This window comes from Acanthaster planci, linkage group LG16 (assembly GCF_054643075.1).
Source record: "Acanthaster planci isolate LZ-2023a linkage group LG16, COTS_SCS, whole genome shotgun sequence".
In the NCBI taxonomy this organism is placed as follows: Eukaryota; Metazoa; Echinodermata; class Asteroidea; order Valvatida; family Acanthasteridae; genus Acanthaster; species Acanthaster planci.
The window spans coordinates 8,414,319-8,435,054 of NC_141792.1; the positions used below are offsets into that span (position 1 = coordinate 8,414,319).

At 41.8% G+C, this 20,736-nt stretch overlaps 2 protein-coding genes and 1 long non-coding RNA gene across 6 annotated transcripts in view; 1 reads left to right on the forward strand and 2 right to left on the reverse strand.

Moving 5' to 3' along the window:
- Positions 1–20,736, reverse strand: part of LOC110986585 (alkaline phosphatase-like) — a 68,097-nt gene that overhangs the window by 18,665 nt on the left and 28,696 nt on the right. The window lies entirely within an intron of this gene.
- Positions 1,839–19,337, reverse strand: LOC110986559 (alkaline phosphatase-like). Of its 3 annotated transcripts, XM_022248514.2 has the most exons (10): positions 18,900–19,330; positions 16,271–16,497; positions 12,031–12,205; positions 10,609–10,784; positions 9,327–9,429; positions 8,350–8,448; positions 6,869–6,997; positions 6,218–6,409; positions 5,200–5,337; positions 1,839–4,127 (listed from the first exon to the last, which is right to left on the reverse strand). In XM_022248514.2, exons 1-10 carry the CDS (start codon positions 18,970–18,972, stop codon positions 3,829–3,831), a joined length of 1,611 nt encoding a protein of 536 aa, XP_022104206.2. In that variant the 5' UTR covers positions 18,973–19,330; the 3' UTR covers positions 1,839–3,828. The 3 variants fall into 3 exon arrangements, with proteins under 3 accessions (XP_022104206.2, XP_087003517.1, XP_087003518.1); XM_087147391.1 differs by lacking the exon at positions 6,218–6,409 and having other exon boundaries at positions 18,900–19,335; XM_087147392.1 differs by lacking the exons at positions 6,218–6,409; positions 6,869–6,997 and having other exon boundaries at positions 18,900–19,337.
- LOC147796459 (uncharacterized) lies at positions 10,635–17,472 on the forward strand. Of its 2 annotated transcripts, XR_015428020.1 has the most exons (5): positions 10,635–10,712; positions 11,889–11,943; positions 12,621–12,795; positions 15,324–15,443; positions 16,249–17,472. It is a non-coding gene; the product is annotated as an uncharacterized LOC147796459 (long non-coding RNA). The 2 variants fall into 2 exon arrangements; XR_015428021.1 differs by lacking the exons at positions 10,635–10,712; positions 11,889–11,943; positions 15,324–15,443 and adding an exon at positions 12,105–12,190.

The following is a 20,736-nucleotide window of genomic DNA, read 5'->3' on the forward strand; positions in this document are numbered from 1 at the left end:
CATCCCCCTGTATTGAGGGTTACTAGGGTGAAAGTCATATACAAAAAAAGGGAAAGTAAAAACATCATGGAAAAAGATGGATGGGATCGCTGGGATCGAGGTTTCTGACAAGCTTTCGAATCCTCTGTTGCATATTTTTCGTGAACAGAGGGCTGTTGCGGAGTGGCTTCAGCTGTTTTACTAGACCGGGGATGTCATGAGTAAATTTCCTGGCAACGTCAAGCGGCTTTCGACGTGACTTGACGCACTTAAGGAAGGTGACGACTTCCTCGTTTTGAAGTGGTCCTTTTGTGAGGTTTAGGTCCCCTGGCCCATCTCCCTCTTGATCGAAGACGCTTACGACAGAGGAGACGGATTCATGGTCGCTCTCTGAATCCAGTTGAGATGGGTGCATCTGTGGTGATTCTGTGGACATCTGAGATTCGTCCAGGATTTGGGAGATATTTTCCTCCGTTGAAGTTTGGGAGACACTTTCATCTCTTTCCATCTGGGGTGTATCACTTAGCTTACGCAGTTTTCGCTGTGGAGACGGAGACTTCAGCTGCACCAATGGATTGGACACAACTTCTTTAGGCTTTGATTTTTTGCGGTGTCCTTTGGCAACAACCTCTGCAAAGAGAGGAGAGGTTTCACGAGAAGGAGCTGGAGGCGAACCCCAGATGGAAGGCACTGTAGTATTGTTAGATGTTTTTAGATGTTGTGTATTTTGCTTTGAAGGAGCTGGACTTAAAGTGGTGTTATGTTTGTCTGCAGTGGAAGCACTTTGTTTTTCTGTCTCCTGTTGTTTTAGAGGTGTACCTGTTAAAAATCGAGCATCAGGTTCAGTGGCTGAATGTTGCTGCGCATCAGTATCAGCTGGCTTATCTGAAGTAGACGGCTTGTTCTGGTCAGTCAAACTGTCTCGTCGACTCTGTTTTGATGGATGTTTTGGGTCAGATTTTTTACCGTGTATAAACTTGGGAGGGGGATTCAATGGGTTAAAATCAGCCATGTTAGTGTTAGATGTAGACGGTTCAGCTTGTGTTGTTTTTTTACAATGTTTACTTATGTGGCCATTTTCTCCACAGCTGAAACATTTAACAGATTCATTGGAGAGGAAAACTCTGTAATTCACCCCTGCGTGAACAATGTTCATGTGATCGGGAATAGTGACATTGGTTTCTATGACAGCATGCACTTGACGTCTAAAAGACATAACATGAGATAACTCTTTGTCTTTAATTCCTAAGGGGATCGGTTTGATGGCTGAAACTGGTTTGCAGAAGCTTGACAGATTTCTTGCAATGACTGCATTTGGTAATTCTGGATATACATTGGACAGTACAAGTCTCTCAGTAGGTTTTACTAAGGGGGTGATGGGAATAAACGAATCGTTGTACTCCAAACCATACACAACAGCTTCCTCAACCGCTTCCCTTGACTTGAGGTAGACTGCTACACGCCCATTTGATATACGGGAGGCAGAAACTATTTCAGCAGGGTTCATACCCGAGTGCATTAACATAACACTGGACAGAGACATTGTCTTCAGCTTTGAAAACGATTCCATTCTCGCGAGTTATGTTAATGAAAGGTTCAGATGCAACATTGGTCTTTGAGAAGCCAGTCGCCTGATCACCTGAGTGATCCCGAACAATAGGACGGTCGGCAGCACGACTAGCCATGGCGGCCAGCCCCGCTAGCTAAACGTGTATCGAATGTTCGGGACTATGCCAAAAAAAGAGGTTAAAATATTACAAGATGCTACACCGTAACAGTCCTTCAATAAGACCTATCAAGTCTACAACAATATATGTACACAACTACAACCAATAAGGACCAAAAAGGTCATTAGTACAGTGATAAAACTTACGTTAAACGAGAGCCCAAAAATCACACCGCCTTCAAGAAAACAAACAAACAAACAAACAAACAAACAAACACCCCAACACCCCAACAAACAAACAAACAACCCAACAAACAAACAAACAAACAAACAAACAAAGGCTGGTATCGCAATTATTGATGCTGGGCGACCTGTATCTAGGTATCAAGATAAATGCAGTATCAGACTTAGCAACGTTCATTATCAGCTGGGCTCCGGAAACAAGACGCTTATTCAAGGCCATCGAAAACTTGACCAGCCTGTGCTTGTCTCTTCCTGTATCTGCAGCTTCAACGGAGAGATCCTTCTGTGCTCGGCGGATGAAAACGTGGCTGAGAAGCACCATGACTCCGAAGAGACAAACACACCTTGCTTTAATGCATGCACATCAGGAAATATTGGATGGACAGGACATTCTACCCTTGGTGAAAGAGTTCTGTAGAAAAAAACCTGAACGAAGTGTTGTGTTTGGTTCTGGCAGACACATGTCGCATTCTGTCATGCTTCGGTCAGAACCAATTACCAGCCTTGTGGTTGCGAAGGCCTATAAGCATCGCCTTACGTGCATGGACGATTGCTTTTTGAATGTTAAATGTATGTTTAACAAAATATGCTCACCATGATTGAAAAACTATAACAGATGAACACTCTCAGAATATGTACTAAGATGTGGTTAAAAAAGTTGGTTATACTTTCATTCTGTATTGTGTCAATTGTTCCAATTTGACCAATGTTGGGTACAAATTTGGTTCAATTTAAAATCAGCGTTGGGTAAAATTAACCAACTGTTGGTAACCACGTGAACAACACAACAGTTAATTGGTTAATATACAGTTGGTTAAAAAAAATCCTATTTTACTCAATGCTGGATAAAATTTCAACAAACTTAATACATGTTTTTAGAGTGAAGAAATTATCATTCATTATAAACTTCATTATAAACTTTATTTCATTGAAAACAAATGCTGTTATTGATGCTGAAACATCAATACTGGCCACTGGTAACGCTGACCTAAAAATCGTGGGGAAGGGTGGGACGCGATTGCAATTACGCTCTGCACGCACTAGGGACGAGATTAGATCGTGGTGAGAACGAGGTGAAGTGGCTGGGAACGATGTGGTCGAGTTAAGAACTAATTCGAATGGGTAAAAAGAAGACGTACTAATGTCCTAAAATGGCTCAGATTGCACCACAGAGCATCATAGGACCCCAGAGCTTCCGGGGCCCTTGAGCGGGCCCCGGACCCCACGCCGAAACATTCTGTCAAATCTCAGCACCCCTGCGAAAAAATGTTCCAGTGGGCCTGCACAGATGTGATATTACATACGAGTAGCTCAGAAAGGGGATTTTTTCACCATGACCCCCTAATAGAGTTTAGTAAACCTTGAAATGACCGTGAAGGATAATGAACTTTGAGTCTGGAGTAACTTATCTACACGTAAGTCATTAGCCAGAGACTAATAGGCAGTGATGCGATGAAAATATCCTTTTAATGATTGACTGAGTAAAAAATAACTCTTCCTAAACTAAATAGGTAAAATAATCAAAATTAATGTAAGACAAACAATTTTACACCATCACGTAAATTTTAAGTACTGGTATTTACACAGTACAGTATCGAGGTCGTAAATTAGATAAACGGCTGAAAATGACTTCAGCCACTACAACATGCAGGGTCACTAAAGAAACCCACACAAGTTTATAATCCATGTTTTTTCCATATCCAACATGAGAGAATTAATCATTTTGCACTTCATACAATTTCATTACATTATTTTGATCGATTTGTGGATCTGCTCAATATATACAGTTCTAGGAAAAGGACTGAATAATAATTTTTTCTGACTTTTCTGAGCTGACCTAGTAAATTTATACAGTTTTAGTTATTCTTCATTTTGTTAAGAAATAATCACCGCGTCGAGGCGTGATCAAAATTGTCAGTTCAAGCCAATATTCCCGACGGCTATTCACAAAAAGTAAGGGCAGTCCATACGTTAACAAATACCGAGAAAACTGCAAGGCCCCCAGTGACTACCGTCCCGGACCCGCCCTTCACATCACCACAGGGATTCACGTATTCTTGGCAGTGTTTTTTGTCCCCCAGGCAGGCGGCGTAGCGCACCACATGCGCGATGTAGTTCTGCTCATGGACACCGTGGAAGAGGTGCGACATGGGCCCGTTGGCGTAGATAGCCACGTCCTCCATGCTGTGAGACTCGTAAGTTAACGGGATGGTAGCCGGCTGAACGAAGTTCAGAACTCCTGGTCGAATTGTTTTTAAACAAACAAAATGCATAAACTCCTTGTTGGGTTTGAGACTTTGAACAGATTCACGTTAAAGAGGAACCAAGAGTTATTATATAGTCCAAGTGGAAGGCGACATGAATATTTGTCATTCTTAATTAAATTCTGTCTGTGCATTAACCCAGAACTATTACATAAGAGGGCGATGTATCTGCATATCACACTCACTGTGAGACATCTCTTTCTGCCGATAGCGCGTGCCTGCGCACGCTCACGAGACGGAAGAGATTATTTAGTCAGTTTTACGTGGTAGGCCTACCCATAGTAGGTTTTGTGCATAAGATACCAGGAATTCGACCAATGGTCTCGCTTGTGTAACAGACTCGTTCCTTCCCCGCGGGGGGGGGGTCTAATTTAATGCAGGGACCACTAACCAGACTAAACGACAAGTGAACTTGTACACACCAGTACCCACACAACTTTCAAGTCAAAGTTTACGCTTTTAAAGAAAGTGAGGGAACAGCGCATTAGGAGACGATATCGCTTACGTCTGCTATGTTTATATAGTTTGACAGTAGGCCTATCGTCTTCTGAACTTCTGGAATTAATAGCTTGTTTCTTTGAATACATGACTCAGCCTCAACATAATTGAGACAGAGGTATGACAAAGCATGTTGTTGACTGTTGACTGCTGTGATGTGGGATATGAGGTTTTCAACACCCGAGGGACGCATAGCGCCCTGAGGCGAAGTCAACAACTGTAAAATATTACTGTCATCTGAAAATGGCAAGAACATACAAAAACTGATGTTGATGCATTTTGATTCGGATGCCCATCGGGCAGCAGATTTTAATTAAACTTGTGATGAAAAGATAGGGTTAGCTATAGGTGTAAACCTTATCATTTGCCAAGAGGGGATACACTTTTTCATGAGTTTTCCTTTACATAACAGCCACCTATTGACAACGGTGACAAACTGGTTGTCAACGTTGCTAGTGTATCGTGACAATAGGAACGCCATTTTATGTTTTGTTTGCACAGTATTGCCTAGATCTCGTGAAAGATGTACATCTGTGTGACATTTCTTACTTGTGTCTTCGTCGGTGAGGTTGCGCCTTTTTCCTGTAGTGTTGAAGCTGTTCTGCTCAACAATGCCCCCTGGTCCATTGGCATAACTGATGGTGGTATATGGCAGGTCGTCGTAACCGATATGCAAATCGCTCAAGCCTAAAATGAAGAAATTTGATACATTCACAACATTTCTCTTTTGTCTCTGTGTCCTTTTCTGCGCACTGAAGTCGAAGATTTACACAGCTAAAGAAGTGCATGGGGTAGAATTACTTGGGCTGCAGCAATTAAACAATGATCGATTTTCAATTTTCTTTTTGAAAACCACGCTGTTAAATAAGTCTTTTTGTGGAGCCAACATAAAAAAAAACATGGACACTGTTAAATGAGGAGGCCTTTGACAAAAGTTCTGCGAAAATGAATAACTTGCTCACACTGACTGTTATCTTTGATTGGAAAAGGGAGCTCGAAGATAGCCATTGAAATACAGTTCATACTATGGGAATAGGGTTGTTGTTGTCACGTCAGTTATCAAGGTCACTAACATCCTAAAGTGTATCGATATCACGTTAGTGTTATGGAGATACACAACGCCTAACGCCATGTAGCCCAACTAGTATTCACCAGAAAGCCTGGATTAATGAATATTGTGACAATTTTAATGGCCAATGAGATCACACGATTACTCCATCTCTTCCACGAGCGTTTTCGGATGTAAAATCATTTTAATAGGGATTCTGTGAGAGTGGGTATACATCAGCTCGAAAATCAGAGGGATTTCAAATGAACTGCATCATTGTGGTTATAAGGTTCCAGTTTAACACCAAATATCATATAATTTCTTTGAAATTTTAATTTGCAAGTAATAAAGAGACACACGTCATGTTACCTAAAACCGGGTTACATCAGCTCGAAAATCAGAGGGATTTCAAATGATCTGCATCATTGTGGTTATAAGGTTCCAGTTTAACACCAAATTTCATATAATTTCTTTTGAAATTTTAATTTGCAAGTAATGAAGAGACACAGGTCATGTTACCTAAAACTGGGTTACCCCGGCTTGCATAGCCACCCATTGTCATCACGTGACTGTGATCAGCTGTGACAATCACCAGTGTGTCTTCTTCATCGGTCATTTCCATTGCCTTGGCAACAGCAGCCTCGAAGGCCACCGTATCGACGAAGGCTTTGCCGGCGATCCCTTGGTGGTGGGCATGGTCTATACGGCCGGCTGTGAAGGGTATACGGGAAATAGGAGAGAAAGTAGATTTTAACTACAGACATTGGCGATTTAAGTCATGTCCGGATCTTTTTCTCCACAGATGATTAACCATGATTCATGTACTAAAACTACAACGTACGAAAATCTACTTGTGGTAAACTCATTCTTGTTGAGGGGCAGTGGTGTGTCCAGCGGGAAAGGGGGAGGTGATACGTAGTGTGATGATTTTTACATGCAGAAACAATTACACGATGATTTTTTTTGTTTGCACGAAAGGAAATTATCCCCCCTAAAGCCCAAGACCAGGACACGTCTCTGTCGAGGGGTTATTCAAACGGTGGCCCGGTCTCAATTTCAAAACAATGCAAAGTTCTTTCTTCCCTCTATTCTAAAGGTGCAAAAGCTCAGAATTGAAAAGAGTCACTTTTGGATGACGTCAGTGAGTGATATTCATTTTTTTTGTTTTACCTTCCACCATCAGGAAAAAACCTTCTTTGTCTCTCTGTAGGATCTGTATGGCCTTCTCTGTCATCTGGGCAATGGATGGTTCGTCGGTCCGTTCGGATTCGTACTGCATGTGACTGGTCTCGAATAGGCCTGAAGCAGGAAAAATGGTAAGCAAATACTGCTCGATTTCCCAGAGGGATTGCCCACATATAACTGTATGTGTATCAGGACCGGCGTTAATGGTTCGTCGGTCCGGTCAGTTCCGTACAAGTTGTAGCTCTCAAACAGACCTGTCGCAGCAAATGTGGTGTAAAAATGTCAACGGTCGATTTGGCAGGTGATTCCAACTACCCACCGCTGTTGAATATTGTAACGAGGTGTATCCCTGGCCCTAACGTGGGTTCGATGGTCAAGTCTGGGACCAGTTGGGGTCTCGACAAATAATTAATTGATTGTTTCAAATGATCTGAGATAATTTGTATGGGGTAAAGCTTTATTACAATCTCTGTTGATTTGAGTGGTCTTGAGGAGACACTATTAGCCACACACAGCTAATATGGCACTGTGTCACTTCAGCAACGCATTGACCAATGTCGCCAAGTGCAACCATTAGATGTAATACACAAACCAATGCCGTATCGCATGGATGCTATCAGCAATGCATGTCCAATGTTGCTCTACATGAGACCAATTACCAACACCGGACCCAAGTCGCATTGCACACCTCAATGTAAAACGGCCTAAACAACATTGTCCTGCATAGCCCAGGGTCACTGCCGTGATACCGCCCGCATGCACCAAGCACCACGGCACCATGGGCCCAGCCCAAATCGCTGACACTTGCCGAACAGTACCCAGAACAAGCTCTGCCCACTTACGCGTTCACACAGTCACGCGCAAACCATCAAGGGTGCACCCTCGTAATTAGGCCAGAAATACGTCCGCTGAGCTCATTAATAAAAGTTATACACTCAAAATATTCTAAATTAGAGGGTCCTGAGAGCCATGGAACCGGGGAATTGAAGAAATATGAGACTGGACCTCTGGGCCTGACTCGGGGCTTCCAATTCTGAGCAATTTGGAGGCAATCGGGTTTGAAAGTGGCACTATTTGAGCCATTTTACCGAGGGAGGTTTTTTCAAAATGTAGTGGAGTTTGTAGATATGTGGTAGATTTGTTTTCTCTAAGGGAAAACGTGTAATTGACTTCAGCCTCATCAGAGTGGAATCCACATAACAAAATACGGTAAAGTATTACTTACATGTTCCCTTTGCATGTTTACTGTAAAATCCTCGTCTTTAACGCTTGTGGACGGTTAAATCGGTTAGTTTCGCTGAGTGTGTGGTAAAACATGAATGTATCCAGCTCCAGTCACAAAGACAAACTTCCTCTTATTCTTAGCTTCAAGGTGCAGAAACCAGCACAAAGCATCATACCCACGATGGGAGTCACACCGATTTTCACTTTATATTTCATCAACAGGAGCAAAAGCTGAAACATACCAAGAAGATATTCAGTCTTCTCCGGATCCACGTCATTAAACTGTTCCAGGTTCCACACGAAGTGACTAGTTTCGTTGTCTGTACCAGCTAACCATTCATCTGTCCATTTAGTGCAAAAAATCAGATTATAAAGCTTCAATAACTTGAAACATGTCTGAAATGGAGTTAGAATTTTCGCAACTTTGTAGGTGTTGCCATTTTGTGTATATTAAACTTTCATCTAAAAACTGCTGTACGTGCATTAAAGTAGACAGTCCAGCTACATGTATTCAATATCATACAAAGGCTGTTGTGCAAAAATCTATCCGTCGAGTGCTTCTCCTCGATACCAGTAACCCAAGAAGCAGAACAAGAGTTAAAAAAGGAAACCTTTTGAGAAACAGAACATTTTATGTTTAAAAACATATTCATCTCATCTTATCTGATGTTCCTGCAGCCCTATTGAAATTATTGTGGAGCTAACAACTTCAAAGTGACTCGGTTAGGAATTTGATGAAAAGGTCACATGCTTTCTTTCAGATGAAAAAAAGGGTTTCGGTTAGAAGGTGCGTATCGAATTCAAATATTCTGGCTGTTTTATGTTCATTTCACTCTAAAAAAAGAAAGAAAAAAGTTGGTCTATGAAATTAAATTCGAATCTCGAAAAGATATTATGTGAGAAAAATTTCAATCAAATCTTAGAAACATCTGAGGTTCTTAAAATTCATTGGGTTTTAGGAAATGCACGGTAAATTTCAAAATAAGCTGTATCTAAGTAAAAATATATCATTATATGCTGGAATTTTAAATGTTGCATTCTGTTTCTCCCCTCTTTTGAATCTAATTCTGCCAGGCTTGTTAGGGTCCTATAATCGGAGTTTTCTACTCCCTAAACAAGATAATGAAGTTCTTTTTTATAGTTTTTAGCAAAATGTATCGTTAATTGGCCAAAATACATGCTCAGCTTGAATGCTTTTTTGTCGATCAATTCCTATTACCTATCAGATTGCGCCCGTCTGTCCGTTGGCCTTTCTCGAGTGGGTACTCGTAGTCGCTGAAGTTGTTGGGGATCATCTCCCGCCGGCCCCCGCCCATAATAACCTGGAAAAAGACAGAAGTACAGACAATTGGTGAAAATGCGTCCGTAGCTCAGCTTTGTTAAAATAGTGGGCGACAGGAAGTCTAAGTATTCAATATCTGACGCCTTGGTGATGCGTGGAGATCAAAGATAAGGTTGGATGACCGCCATTTTTTTGCAATGCTCATGCCGTATTCAACCTCATGAACATGAATGTACTCTCTCAGGTGAGTGTGAAACTGCTTTGAAGGTTTGCTCAAAAGTTTATTATGGTGCAGTCCTAAGCCAGGGTGGTGTTTATATTAAAATCACAGTCGACCAACTATGGAGGCCAAAAGCCATTCAACGAGCCAGTATAGTATTCCAGAAAGGCATAGATGGATTTCACATTATCGCCTTCTGCGCATATCCGCATCGAAACTGAGGCTCTCTGTGTTTAACTTCATCGCGCCCGCCCGCGGAGTCGACACAGTACATGCAGTATCCGGTTCGTAAGTGTGATACCACCTCATTTTAAACCACACCCACTGCACAAGATACACGGCCATCGCAGGTACGTTAGTTCGCGGGAAATTGCCATTGTTGTTGTTGTGTTTTTTTTATTTCACGTGTCGAGTCATTCTGAAAGACTCTTCAACAAAAATCTGCAGCCTGAAAAGTCTGAATTTATTATACCTTTATGTAGTTTTTGTCTTAACTCTTTACTTTCAATCGTCTGATCGTATTAAGAATTGAAACTGACACATACAGCCTCGTTTTCAAACGTGGAAGTGCGCAGATCGACGCTAAAAGCGTTGTATTGGGATCCCTCTATTGCTACATCTGCACCCGCTTCATTTAGGCAGGCGGGAAACCTCGTTCCAATGGGTACGATCTTACCGCGCCATGTTGGTTCCCATGCCTTGCGTTATCAAACCCTATTAAATATCCCACTATTTAGGTTATTTGAATTAGGACTTTATTCAGTGTGTTTATACACGACGCAGGTTTACGCATGCGTTTCGTGCAAGAGCGAGCGTGCAACATTTGAAATACGCGTGTGATTGGCTACAAGTTTATGTATACTCATCTTGAATAGCCAGACAGTGTCGTTTTCGTACTCTACACGACCAGGACTAGTGAACGAACAAGCGCGCAGCCCATGGAGTCGAGGTTGGACATGCTGTGATGAGGACATCAAACTGGGCTTGAATCAAGACTACCTTGGTGTTCTTCCCCAACGTCACCAGCTGGTGAGCGATATCGGTACACCCAAGAGCCGCCTCCTCCTCCGGGATGTCCTGGTTGCTCTCCCAGTCGCGTTGCGGTGAGTGTGCGTACAAAGAAGCAGGAGTGGCGTGAGTCACGCGAGTTGTTGTCACGAAACCCGTTGCTTTTCCTACAAAGCAAGAATATAATTTTGTAACTTTCTACTGTCTTTACTCTTACAGCGCAAAAGAACTACTTGCAATCCTCTCGGTTAATTAATCATCTCGAAAAGTTCACCTCTTTTAGACATATGATATTTTCCATTCCTTTCTACAGATTGGGGAAACACTGTTGCTGCAATGTCATTTTAGGGACGGCACTGCTTATTTTACGTAGTTTTTCTTTCAGATTACCAACCCAGAATTTACTAAATGAAAGCAACTGTGACAAGCCTTTGCTGACTTGCCTTTATGTACTGAGACAATAATGAACTACCAAAGTAAAGACGAACTAACATTGAAAAAATATCCAAACGAATGGCAAATGTTGGTACACTTCTGTAACATTGAGGACAGCTCCTAGCCTGGCATCACAAGCACGTAACGAGCACAAAACGCTAAGAGCACCGAGATTCCAGTAAAAAGGAAAGAGATAAAATCATATTAAGGTCAAATGCAAAACAATCTGCTGGACTCTATTATCAGTAATCTCTGGTGGCTCTTTAAATCAATAAGAACCTTAATTTAGCTAATGCATGTGTACCGTACAAGTTCACAGAGTAGCGACATACAATAAACACAACAAATACAAATGAAACCTCTTAAAACAGAGAATATCAAATTGATTCCCAGAAAATAAGAAAAAAATACAAGGCAACTCTCAAGCCTCTGCAATTAGTGATTATCTGCACTGATGAGATAATAATTTTATCATGAATGTGCAAATAGGCGAAGAAAGTTAATCACCCTTCGGGCTTTATATCGACTCTTCTTGAAAAGTTTAGCCAGTTTCTTTTTCTTTAAGCTTAAATACCTAATGAGTTGTTAAATTAATAGTTATCTCAAAATATGGAGGGCCTGACATTTCGATCCCAGCAGAATCTTTGTTTAGGAGTTCATAGTTATATGTTGTACTTGTACTGAATGCTACTGCGAGTTGTTAGTCGCTTCCTCCTCCAAGGTTAGATTATGTACTTTGGTGACTGTGTACTCATGCCTGTCTTTTTGCGAGCGAATTTGTTTTATTTTGATTGTAACTTGAGTCTTTACTCAGCAATTTATTCTTTTTTCCGAAGCCTACGTTCACAAGCATGCCATGTGACCATCGCTCAGCCTATTTTGAGATTAAAGGTGAATTTTAAGATATGTCAACTTTTTTTTTTGCAATAGCACTTTGGAGGCGGGCTATCTTTGTCAAGGAATATAGTTTACAGTTACCTTCCTTTTCAGCATCAATCATTATCGACTCCACTGTAGCGTTCAAGCTGGACCGGCAGTCGCCCGCTGTGGATGTGTCGTCCACTCCGATCGCATTCCGTTTTGTCTTGACGCCGCAAAAGAACGCCGTGGCAGTAGCGGCCGAGTCCGGTACTTGCTGGTCAGTATTGTATGTCTGCCAGTTGGAAAAAAAGGGGGGGGGGTGCTAATCAGGTCAAGCGCTGGAATTAGAATGGATCGGTCACAAAAGGGAGCTTTACTGTATACAGCTCTTTGAGATTAACATTCAAACCACAGCAATGTCGAATTGTATCGAAGAAAACGATACAATGTGCCTCTTTTGAGAGGTGGCAGCTCTTCTTGGTAGGATGCATTCGTTTATAGATTTATAAGCCGATCTTTGCTCCCGTTATCCATCAGCTGCTTTTATTATCGATTCGTCATCGCGTTGTATCGCGCATATTCTCAAGCAGAAAACTGCATCTTCGAAATCTTTAGGTTGAAACTAAACTGCATTATAGTGCACAACTTTCACGCTGATCTAAAATTAGCATATCAGGACATCCGGGTTCTAACCATTTCTGTTCCAGATCTACTTAACTTCATTGATTCTAAGGCTGTGGCTTCCATGGTCGTCAGAAGTGTTGGTAAACAGTCTCTTCATGAGGGAGTCATCACATTGACAAAGTATGATGGAAGAGGAGAATCTCAAAAATTCTCCAAAAAATCGTTAAATCAACAAATTAGACAAGTGTCACAAAAAAGGTTACGTTTTCCTAAACTTTTGACGAGACGTACTGGTGCATTGGAAACTTTTCCAAAGAGGGGCCAAAGATAAGCATTTACCCTACGGTTCTAAAAGATGAGAAAAGTAAACAATTTGCACCATGCAGGCAAAGTTAATATGACTTTTAAACTGAAGGGAAGTTAAACTTATGTCATTGATATTTGCACTTTCTGTAAACATTACAAAAATCCGCATTTCTTGACAAATGCTGAAGCTGTGACTGTGATGCAATTCCAGGTTGACGCCTTTCTAGGGGTTGCTTTTTGAATTGTAAAATAAAATCTAATTACTCATTTTTCTCACTCTGTACAAATGACTTAGTCACCAAAGAATATACAATTTCTGACTGCAAAATACCCAATCTTCTGACAAAATCCACGGATGAAAGAGTTTTGACAATAAAGCTCTGAAACGACATAAAGGTTTCGTCCATAAGAATGAAAATTAGCAATGTTTTTGCACCAATATCGACAAGCGATCAAAGTTACTGAGAAACCGGATTTAATGAGAGCAAAAATGTGTGATCATAAAGGAGTCCTGGAAATGGGAACTGCGCTGCGAAGGCTCTTTAAACTCGCTCACATACATGTATACCACAATAACTCGGTCATTTTCTTAACCTTGGTCAAGAAGACGTTTGTCATTGTCGGCGCAACGCACACCAGCCGTTGGCTGACCTAGTACGTACCTGCGTACGTACAATGTACACGTACAATGCATTGTAAAATCAAGGCGAAGAGCGAAATAGAGGAAATATGCAAATCAGCTTAACCAGGACAAACGCCTTGATTCAACCGTCTGCGGAAGCTGTATTGGGCGGTGTCATTATGCAAATGACATGAGCTAGATTATTTTTAAATACGCTTTTGGATTGGTTCACTGCTGCTCAGTAACTGCATAATTCAAGTCGGTCGTAAGGTGAAAAGTTATTCACACGCAGCTATGCAAGTACATGACAAGTCAATATTTACAGTAAAAAAGATAATTGATGAGTCGTAACTCAAATGGCAAATTCATGAAAACGTCGTGACCCCACAGAAAGTCTTTTAAGGCTCGTCGCTGCTCGGCACAAAAATCTCCCAACATTAATTTATCTGCAGTGGAGTTCAAACAACAAGACAAGTCGTCGTGCTGCATGCAGTCGTCTCGGGAGATCCACCAGTTAACATATTTATGATGCACGCCAGTTCACATTATGATGCATTATGCATGTGCATACTTAGCTGGGATTGGTCACTGTGCACTCATCGCGCGCCTGCATCTATTCATATCCGTATACCAGGTCGTGCGCTGGAAATCTAGCGCAAAAAATAAAGAAAATCATAAGCTTAGACGGACGGTTGCACCAAGGCGTTCGTCCCGGTCCAGCTGATTTGCATATTTCTTAGGCCGCGAAAGGTCCCTCTTCGCCTTGATTTACGTACGCAGGTACGAATTAGGTCAGCGAGCGGCTGGTGCGTGCTGCGCTGCGACGGACGAGCGCCCTGACCAAGACTATCATTTTCTGGGAATAAAAATGAGTCAACTGTACCCTTTTGTCAAAGCAGGATCTGCACGGTTTTTACATACGGTTGAGTACGTTACATTGTTCGAAATACCCTATAGGCCTACCAAAACAAAATGCGTGCCACAGTGAAAAATGTGGTCCACATGTTTCCCACACGTCCACAAAGCAGAACTTCTCGCATCTCTAGCTTTTTCATCTGTGTTCTTGAACAGCCTTCATTTCTGTTGCAGTCATTCCTTGAGGTTGGTGCCTATCAGCTACTGGTATACCGAAGACGAAATTCAATGCAAACTGTGTAAACCAATATACGTAGCCAGATAGCAGAATTTTACAAGTCAACAATGAACAGTTTCAGAAGTTCTGTCTTGTTGAAGAAACCATGGGTTCTTGAATTGTTTACAGTTATTTCAGCAATTTGAAAACCTAGGAAGATTATATTTCTTAGTTCTGGGTAAGAGTACAATTACTGATATTCTAGGATTGGTATTCTGTGCGATTTGCAAGTTCTGAACGCACTCCTGGCCCGTGGTGGCTTGCAAAGAATAATAATATCTAAACACGGTGTTTCCTGGTGTACTTGATTGACAGGACGCTATACAGTCTCACCTGCTGTGTAACTGGCTGAATTTTGTTGAATTAAAGTTACTGGTAGTTATGAGTGATCGTGAGAATTATGCCTTGTGGCTATAATTAGTCCAGTTGCGTATCCCAGACTAGGGTTCCAGGCGGGCAAGATAGGTTGGCATCCTATGAATAGGACTGCCAAAATTTTTCTTGTAACAGCCGTGGTAGACGATATTTAACCCCTAATACGTTGGGTTCAGTGTCCTCTTGCCTTTCCGAGTGCTGGTAACCCAAGCTATTATCCCCATCCTCCAATTTCAGTTTACATATATATGTATTATTCTTCAAGGAACTTAGGGATTTTAGGGTCAAGCACTTAAACCTATACCCTCTGTACAACGTGGGTATTATTAGACAGCGTACTTTTAATTGCAGAGGATTTATATTCAGCACTCCTTTTTTGAATGCTTCTTGAGGCAAGAGCCCGTACCGCCTGGCTGAATTGTCAGCCCTCAGCCCAAACCTAGCGTCGCAGAAAAAATATCAGAAACCTGGGTAGGTATGTTCGGCTACTCGCTATAAAACTCTTCCCAATCAGCATTCTTGCACACAGCATTGCGACCACTGGCCAGATCTGAGATACCGAAACGCCACTTTGCTTGTTATCAACAGTCTCACGCATGGTCTCTATGAGAGATGATTCAGTCGTATTTTGCACATCCATCAAACATAGCGCGTCTTGAGTAACATTTGCTTGTTCGTGCAACAAGCAGTTAATTTTAGTTTGAAATCGGTTAATGTGCAGATGGAAAAGCTAACGGAATACATTTGGCCCAAAATTCTACTTTTAGAGCAAAATTATCACGCATGTATTTCAGGATATGTGTTTAACTTAGATGCCGACGGAGACCCGCTGTTCTAAAATGCCAAAGGAGCTCTTGATCTCAGGGTCATCAGAAGAGTACTGAATTATCCCTGAGTAAGATCTCTGATGTCCACGACTGATCTTTCTTGAACTTAGCATGCATGCATAAACGCTTAATACTATAAGTACATGTACATCTGTGAAGTTTCAAAAAGGGTTTTGTTCTTATGGCTAGTTACAGTTCACGCCCTCGAGCGTGTTTCCCACCTAGCATCTGCATACGTCAATGGGAACAGTTAACATTTTTAGCTAACTTGTTTTGGAAAATTCAGTCTCTCGGAGGAAACTGATTTTTATAAAATTGGCTCCAAAGAGGCCGTACGGCATTACTTTAAGAAGTATCAGGAGTATCTTCATTTATTAGTACCAATGCCATTTTCAGAAACAAGAGATTTTAATATATGAAATTCCTGTTAATGCATTTTATTACAACAGATATGTGGCCGTTCAGACTGACCTTCGAGAGGGCGATACTGGAGAATTTCTCCCATGCCAGGACCGTCTCCTCCCCGGTCCTGCCGGCTTGCTGCCCCTTGAAGATCCGGGCCCCCGTCACGGTGGAGACACCCATGCCGTCCCCCACGAAGAACACAATGTTCTTGGCCACGTTGCGGTTCAGGCTGGCCTCCCTGCTCAGCGCTTTCTGCAGCGTGTCCTGGGCTTGGTCATTCCAGAATCGAGCATCTAAGAGGCCAAGGTACAGAGCGAAGTTCAACTGTTACCAGATACATGTTGACCGTAATCAAACGGAGGCGTTATCACGGGAGTACGCCTCAGACTACAAGTTTGTATTCGTAACCCCTTGTTCCCTGCTGGAGATTCCAAGAAGACAAAGTTGTTCAGGCTCCGCAGTGTACACCAATCACCCGGAAATTTTTACTACTTGTAGTTATATATGCTACACGCTCTAAGAAACCTACATGTACAGTGCACTGTAAATGCAACTGTGTTGTATAATGGAGCGTTTTAATGGCTGTATGACTGTATGAAGTATAATGCCGTAATTTGTGAGTAATTAAGCATTATCGCATACAATCAAGTTCTAAAAGGTGTACTCCGGCTGGCTCACCGTGTAGTGCATGTAGTCGCTCATAATCCTTATATGGAGGCAGATAATTTTGGACCCTCCCTTACGAACTCAACAGTCACGTCTGATCAATTTAGAACTTGACATGCATGTATAAGACACTCCCTATTAGTACCAACGTCAAGTGTCGAATCAATATGACAGGTTTTGATATTAAGGTCATTTTGAATTTCATGACTCCAAACGTGTCTTGCATTAGGCACTTAATGGGTCAGGTCTGGGTTTTTGCTGAGCTGTCTCCCTCCCATCTTTCAGCGAACATCTTGACAAAAGGCTGACAAAAGATGGTTAGCAAAATGATTGACTTGTCAATACATAAGAAAGGCAGGCAATCAGTGACTGACTTTTCGATCACCTTGGAGCAACCTGTGGTCAGTGGATTTTCCAAAAGAAATTAACAACCTGATGATGTCTATTTTTGAAAACGAAGAGCGGTTTGGTTTCCCTCTTAGCAATGAATTTGAAATAGGTTACAAACTTTCAAAACTTAATTGTATTAAATATGTTTGTATGGGAAAATGGAAAATTAAAGTTAACTATAGCCAATGTATTTGGCTTCAAAAGAGCAATAACGAGATAGTGGGAAATTTGGGATGTTTCTTTTTAAGAAGAATGTGTACTGCACGCATGGCAAAATTTAGACGAAATTCAACTTCTGTACTGCATGGTTTTGATTACTGCCATAAGTCTTCAAATGTGTTATTGCCTTTCACGTTTGGTAACGCTTGATCTAGTTTTTCCCCAAACGCCGTGTTGTTGTTATTCCAACTTGCAGCCAGACTGCTTTTGTTCAGAACTGAAACACTCTTTTCATACCCCCGATTTCCTTTTTTCCTTACCAATATCACAAAGGAAAAGTACAAAGCTACCACTGCCGCACCAATGATCGATTTCAGAGAAGTGAGAAGATGGATTTACCAGCCTATGGCTTTCGACCTGCTGTTTACGTTTGAAAAGAATTTGATTGTGACGCTTTTTTTGGGGGGGGGTGATCACTACGAATGCACTAAACATACTTGTGATATAAAAAAGGTACCTCGGAGCCTCGTTCACTTTATATATCTACATAGCAAATGAACAATTGTCGCGCCGACTAAACGTATTCATTCACACACATTGAACGTTCCACCTACTAACCAAACTGTATTGAATCATTCAAAGCCAGGTTGAGAGTATACTTCAGTCCTAAAAACGACATTTTCATAAGTCAACGCCATTCACTTATATGGGGTAAACAACATGCGGCCCGGACCTGTTTGTAAGCCTGCAAAACAGAAATGCTAAAAATTTAGAAATGCATATCACTGACGAATCAAAGAACCCCTTCTTGTCCATGGGCCATCCTCGGTTAATCTTCACTTCCCAACGTTACCTCTGGTTCCCCATTTTTGAAGTTGGGGATGGTGAGCCCATGGACGATTTACCTTATATAACCTATGTAATTCAACCAAGCAATTGAACGAATAAAACTCTCTCATGCAGGGAGAGCATTAATATAAAAAACAAAGCAATACAAAACAAACAAAACAAATACAAAAAGCAATATTAATACAATTGACAAACGGGGCACAGCAGAGCACAACACGACAGAAGTAGAAAGAAACGAAACAAAACAAACATGAAACATCAACATACACCCACAGCTAGTACCACAGGATTTTCCCTGGAGCAATTGCAGTTTATCATTATGAGACAAGTTAACAAGAAAGCGCTATAGCAGGTTAGCTTAGCTCAGAATAGATCAGCCAGCCTCCCAACCTACCCCTTTATGCCCAGGTATTATCAGTACAAACTTTTATCACCCAGGGGAAGTCGTTCTAGGGATGGGAGTGTGGTTCCCCACCGTCTAAAGGGACCCCTCTGTTGTGTCAACAGAGGCACGAATGCTGGTCTTCAGTGCATCTGTCTCACTAATGTCGCGTAAACTGGCTGGAAAAACTGATAGGTTTAATGAGAGCTTTATTGGCCAGACTATTTCAACTAGATATCGTTAACTCACTCTCTGCCCATGAACAGCCGACAAAACCAAGATACAAAAGTATCGCGGTCCACGTCAGACGGAAGTATCGCATCTTGCAGTAGACGTCAGTGGGGCTGGGAGGTCCCAAACTCTAACTGGTTGCTCTCGAGGAAACGTCAATCTAATAGGGTCCGCCGTTTTGATGTCACAGGTGTGTTTTTCCTGCTACTGACTGCTAAAACTATATATGGTTGGCCGAAGGTACAAAAGGACCGCTGCGTTCTGCACTTGCGAAATCTGAAGAACCTGATCTCTTTCTCTTTGGAATCTGCACTTTGTCTTGTAAAACCCCAAACACAACAACTGCAACTCATTTATTTCGGTAGTACTCCAAGCTATGACTAAGTTCAATGGTAAGCTATGACATGAACGTACAGTGTACATGTACAATGAACATCGGTACGTGTTTTTACAAAACGCACAGGTTGGTTCCAAGAACACTAACCATGTACTTGAAACTACTTATAATGGAAGGTGACCACACTAAGAAAAGACGATCTCGTGCACCCAGGAAAAATTACGATTTTAAAATCTGTTGACAAAGCACTAAAAGTCCACTTAAATTAGAAACTAATAGCAAACACGATTTAACGGGATTTTCTGAAGTAAACAAATGAACAGAAAATCTGAGAGAAACTGATCATTGAAGTTGCACCCCTGTTAATGGACCGTTAATACTTCTTGCCACCAAAGCCATTTGTGCGCATGCATGCATAATTATGAATTTATTTGTAAAGAGGTCTATACCATAACTAGGTGCACACTGCATACCAAATCGGGAGCTGCAGTTCAGTCACGTGACCCGCACTCTTTACACATTGATCCCCAGTGGGTAGCTTTTTGGCATCGAGTCTTACATTGGAAATAGAAATTTACGGAGCCCTGGAATATACTGTTCTATAGCCACAAAATGTGTGTCGCGTCGTCCCGTCGCTCCGAAGCCATGAAGCGACGCCACGACTCGACGTTACGGCAGATCTGTCGCATCGTGCCGTCGTGTCCTGCCATCGACCTATTGCGTCGTGGCTTTCAGCTGTCGCGTCGTGTAGTCGCGTCGTGCCGTCGACCCTTGGCGTCGTGCCGTCATGTCGTGCCGTGGCATTGTGCTCTTGCCGTCGCCTCATTAATAGTGGAGATAGGGGGCGCCCTTAGAGACGGATGATCCCAATAGATACCACTCTTCTTGATCAAATCTTGTAGGCCCTACGAGTGCATTCCACCAAATCGTTGGATATATGCGCGCGAGCTCCTTAATTTTTTTGTGATCCCGATCGGCTTTTGCAATAAGACATGCCATAATCAGGGGGATCATAGAAATGTTTCTGTAAGTCCCGAATTTCGGACTGGCAGTTTCCAGTGTCAGGGTATTTCATCCACAAAATCCCCAAATTGCAGGCCTATTTGGGATAGAAGCGGGCGGCTACATTCAGAGCTGAGCGCATAGTTTTACGACTATTTTGGGGGTATCTTCGGGGAAAGGCAAATGAAAAAATCACGTGGCTAACCCGTATAAAATTGAACGAAAAGTGATCTTCCGGCCATAATCTTTAATTTCCAGTAAAAAACGAAGGCCAACCTGTTCTTGAGTGTCCCGGTCTGACTTTGAACTCTTTTCTATGGGCGCGTATTTCGTGTAGTGCAACCCTATGCACACACATTATTTTTTCAGGACTGGTGACATACGCCCCGTAATATACGAGAAAGCTAAAATTCATGATTTGTACAAATCCCTTTTTTTTTAGCATGTATTATGTATTAATAGGTGAACTTAAAAGAGACAGATAAACGGTGTCCACAAAATTTGATAGAAGTTAAT

Bases quoted from the DNA above. Each gene is read 5' to 3' on its own strand.
- LOC110986559 (XM_022248514.2), bottom strand. From the start codon at position 18,972: ATGCGATACTTCCGTCTGACGTGGACCGCGATACTTTTGTATCTTGGT. The intron at 8,449-9,326 runs GTAATAGGAATT...CTAAATGGACAG, and splicing joins AGACGGGCGCAATCTGATAG to ATGAATGGTTAGCTGGTACA. The intron at 6,410-6,868 runs GTAAAACAAAAA...TACCCTTCACAG, and splicing joins TTTTTTCCTGATGGTGGAAG to CCGGCCGTATAGACCATGCC.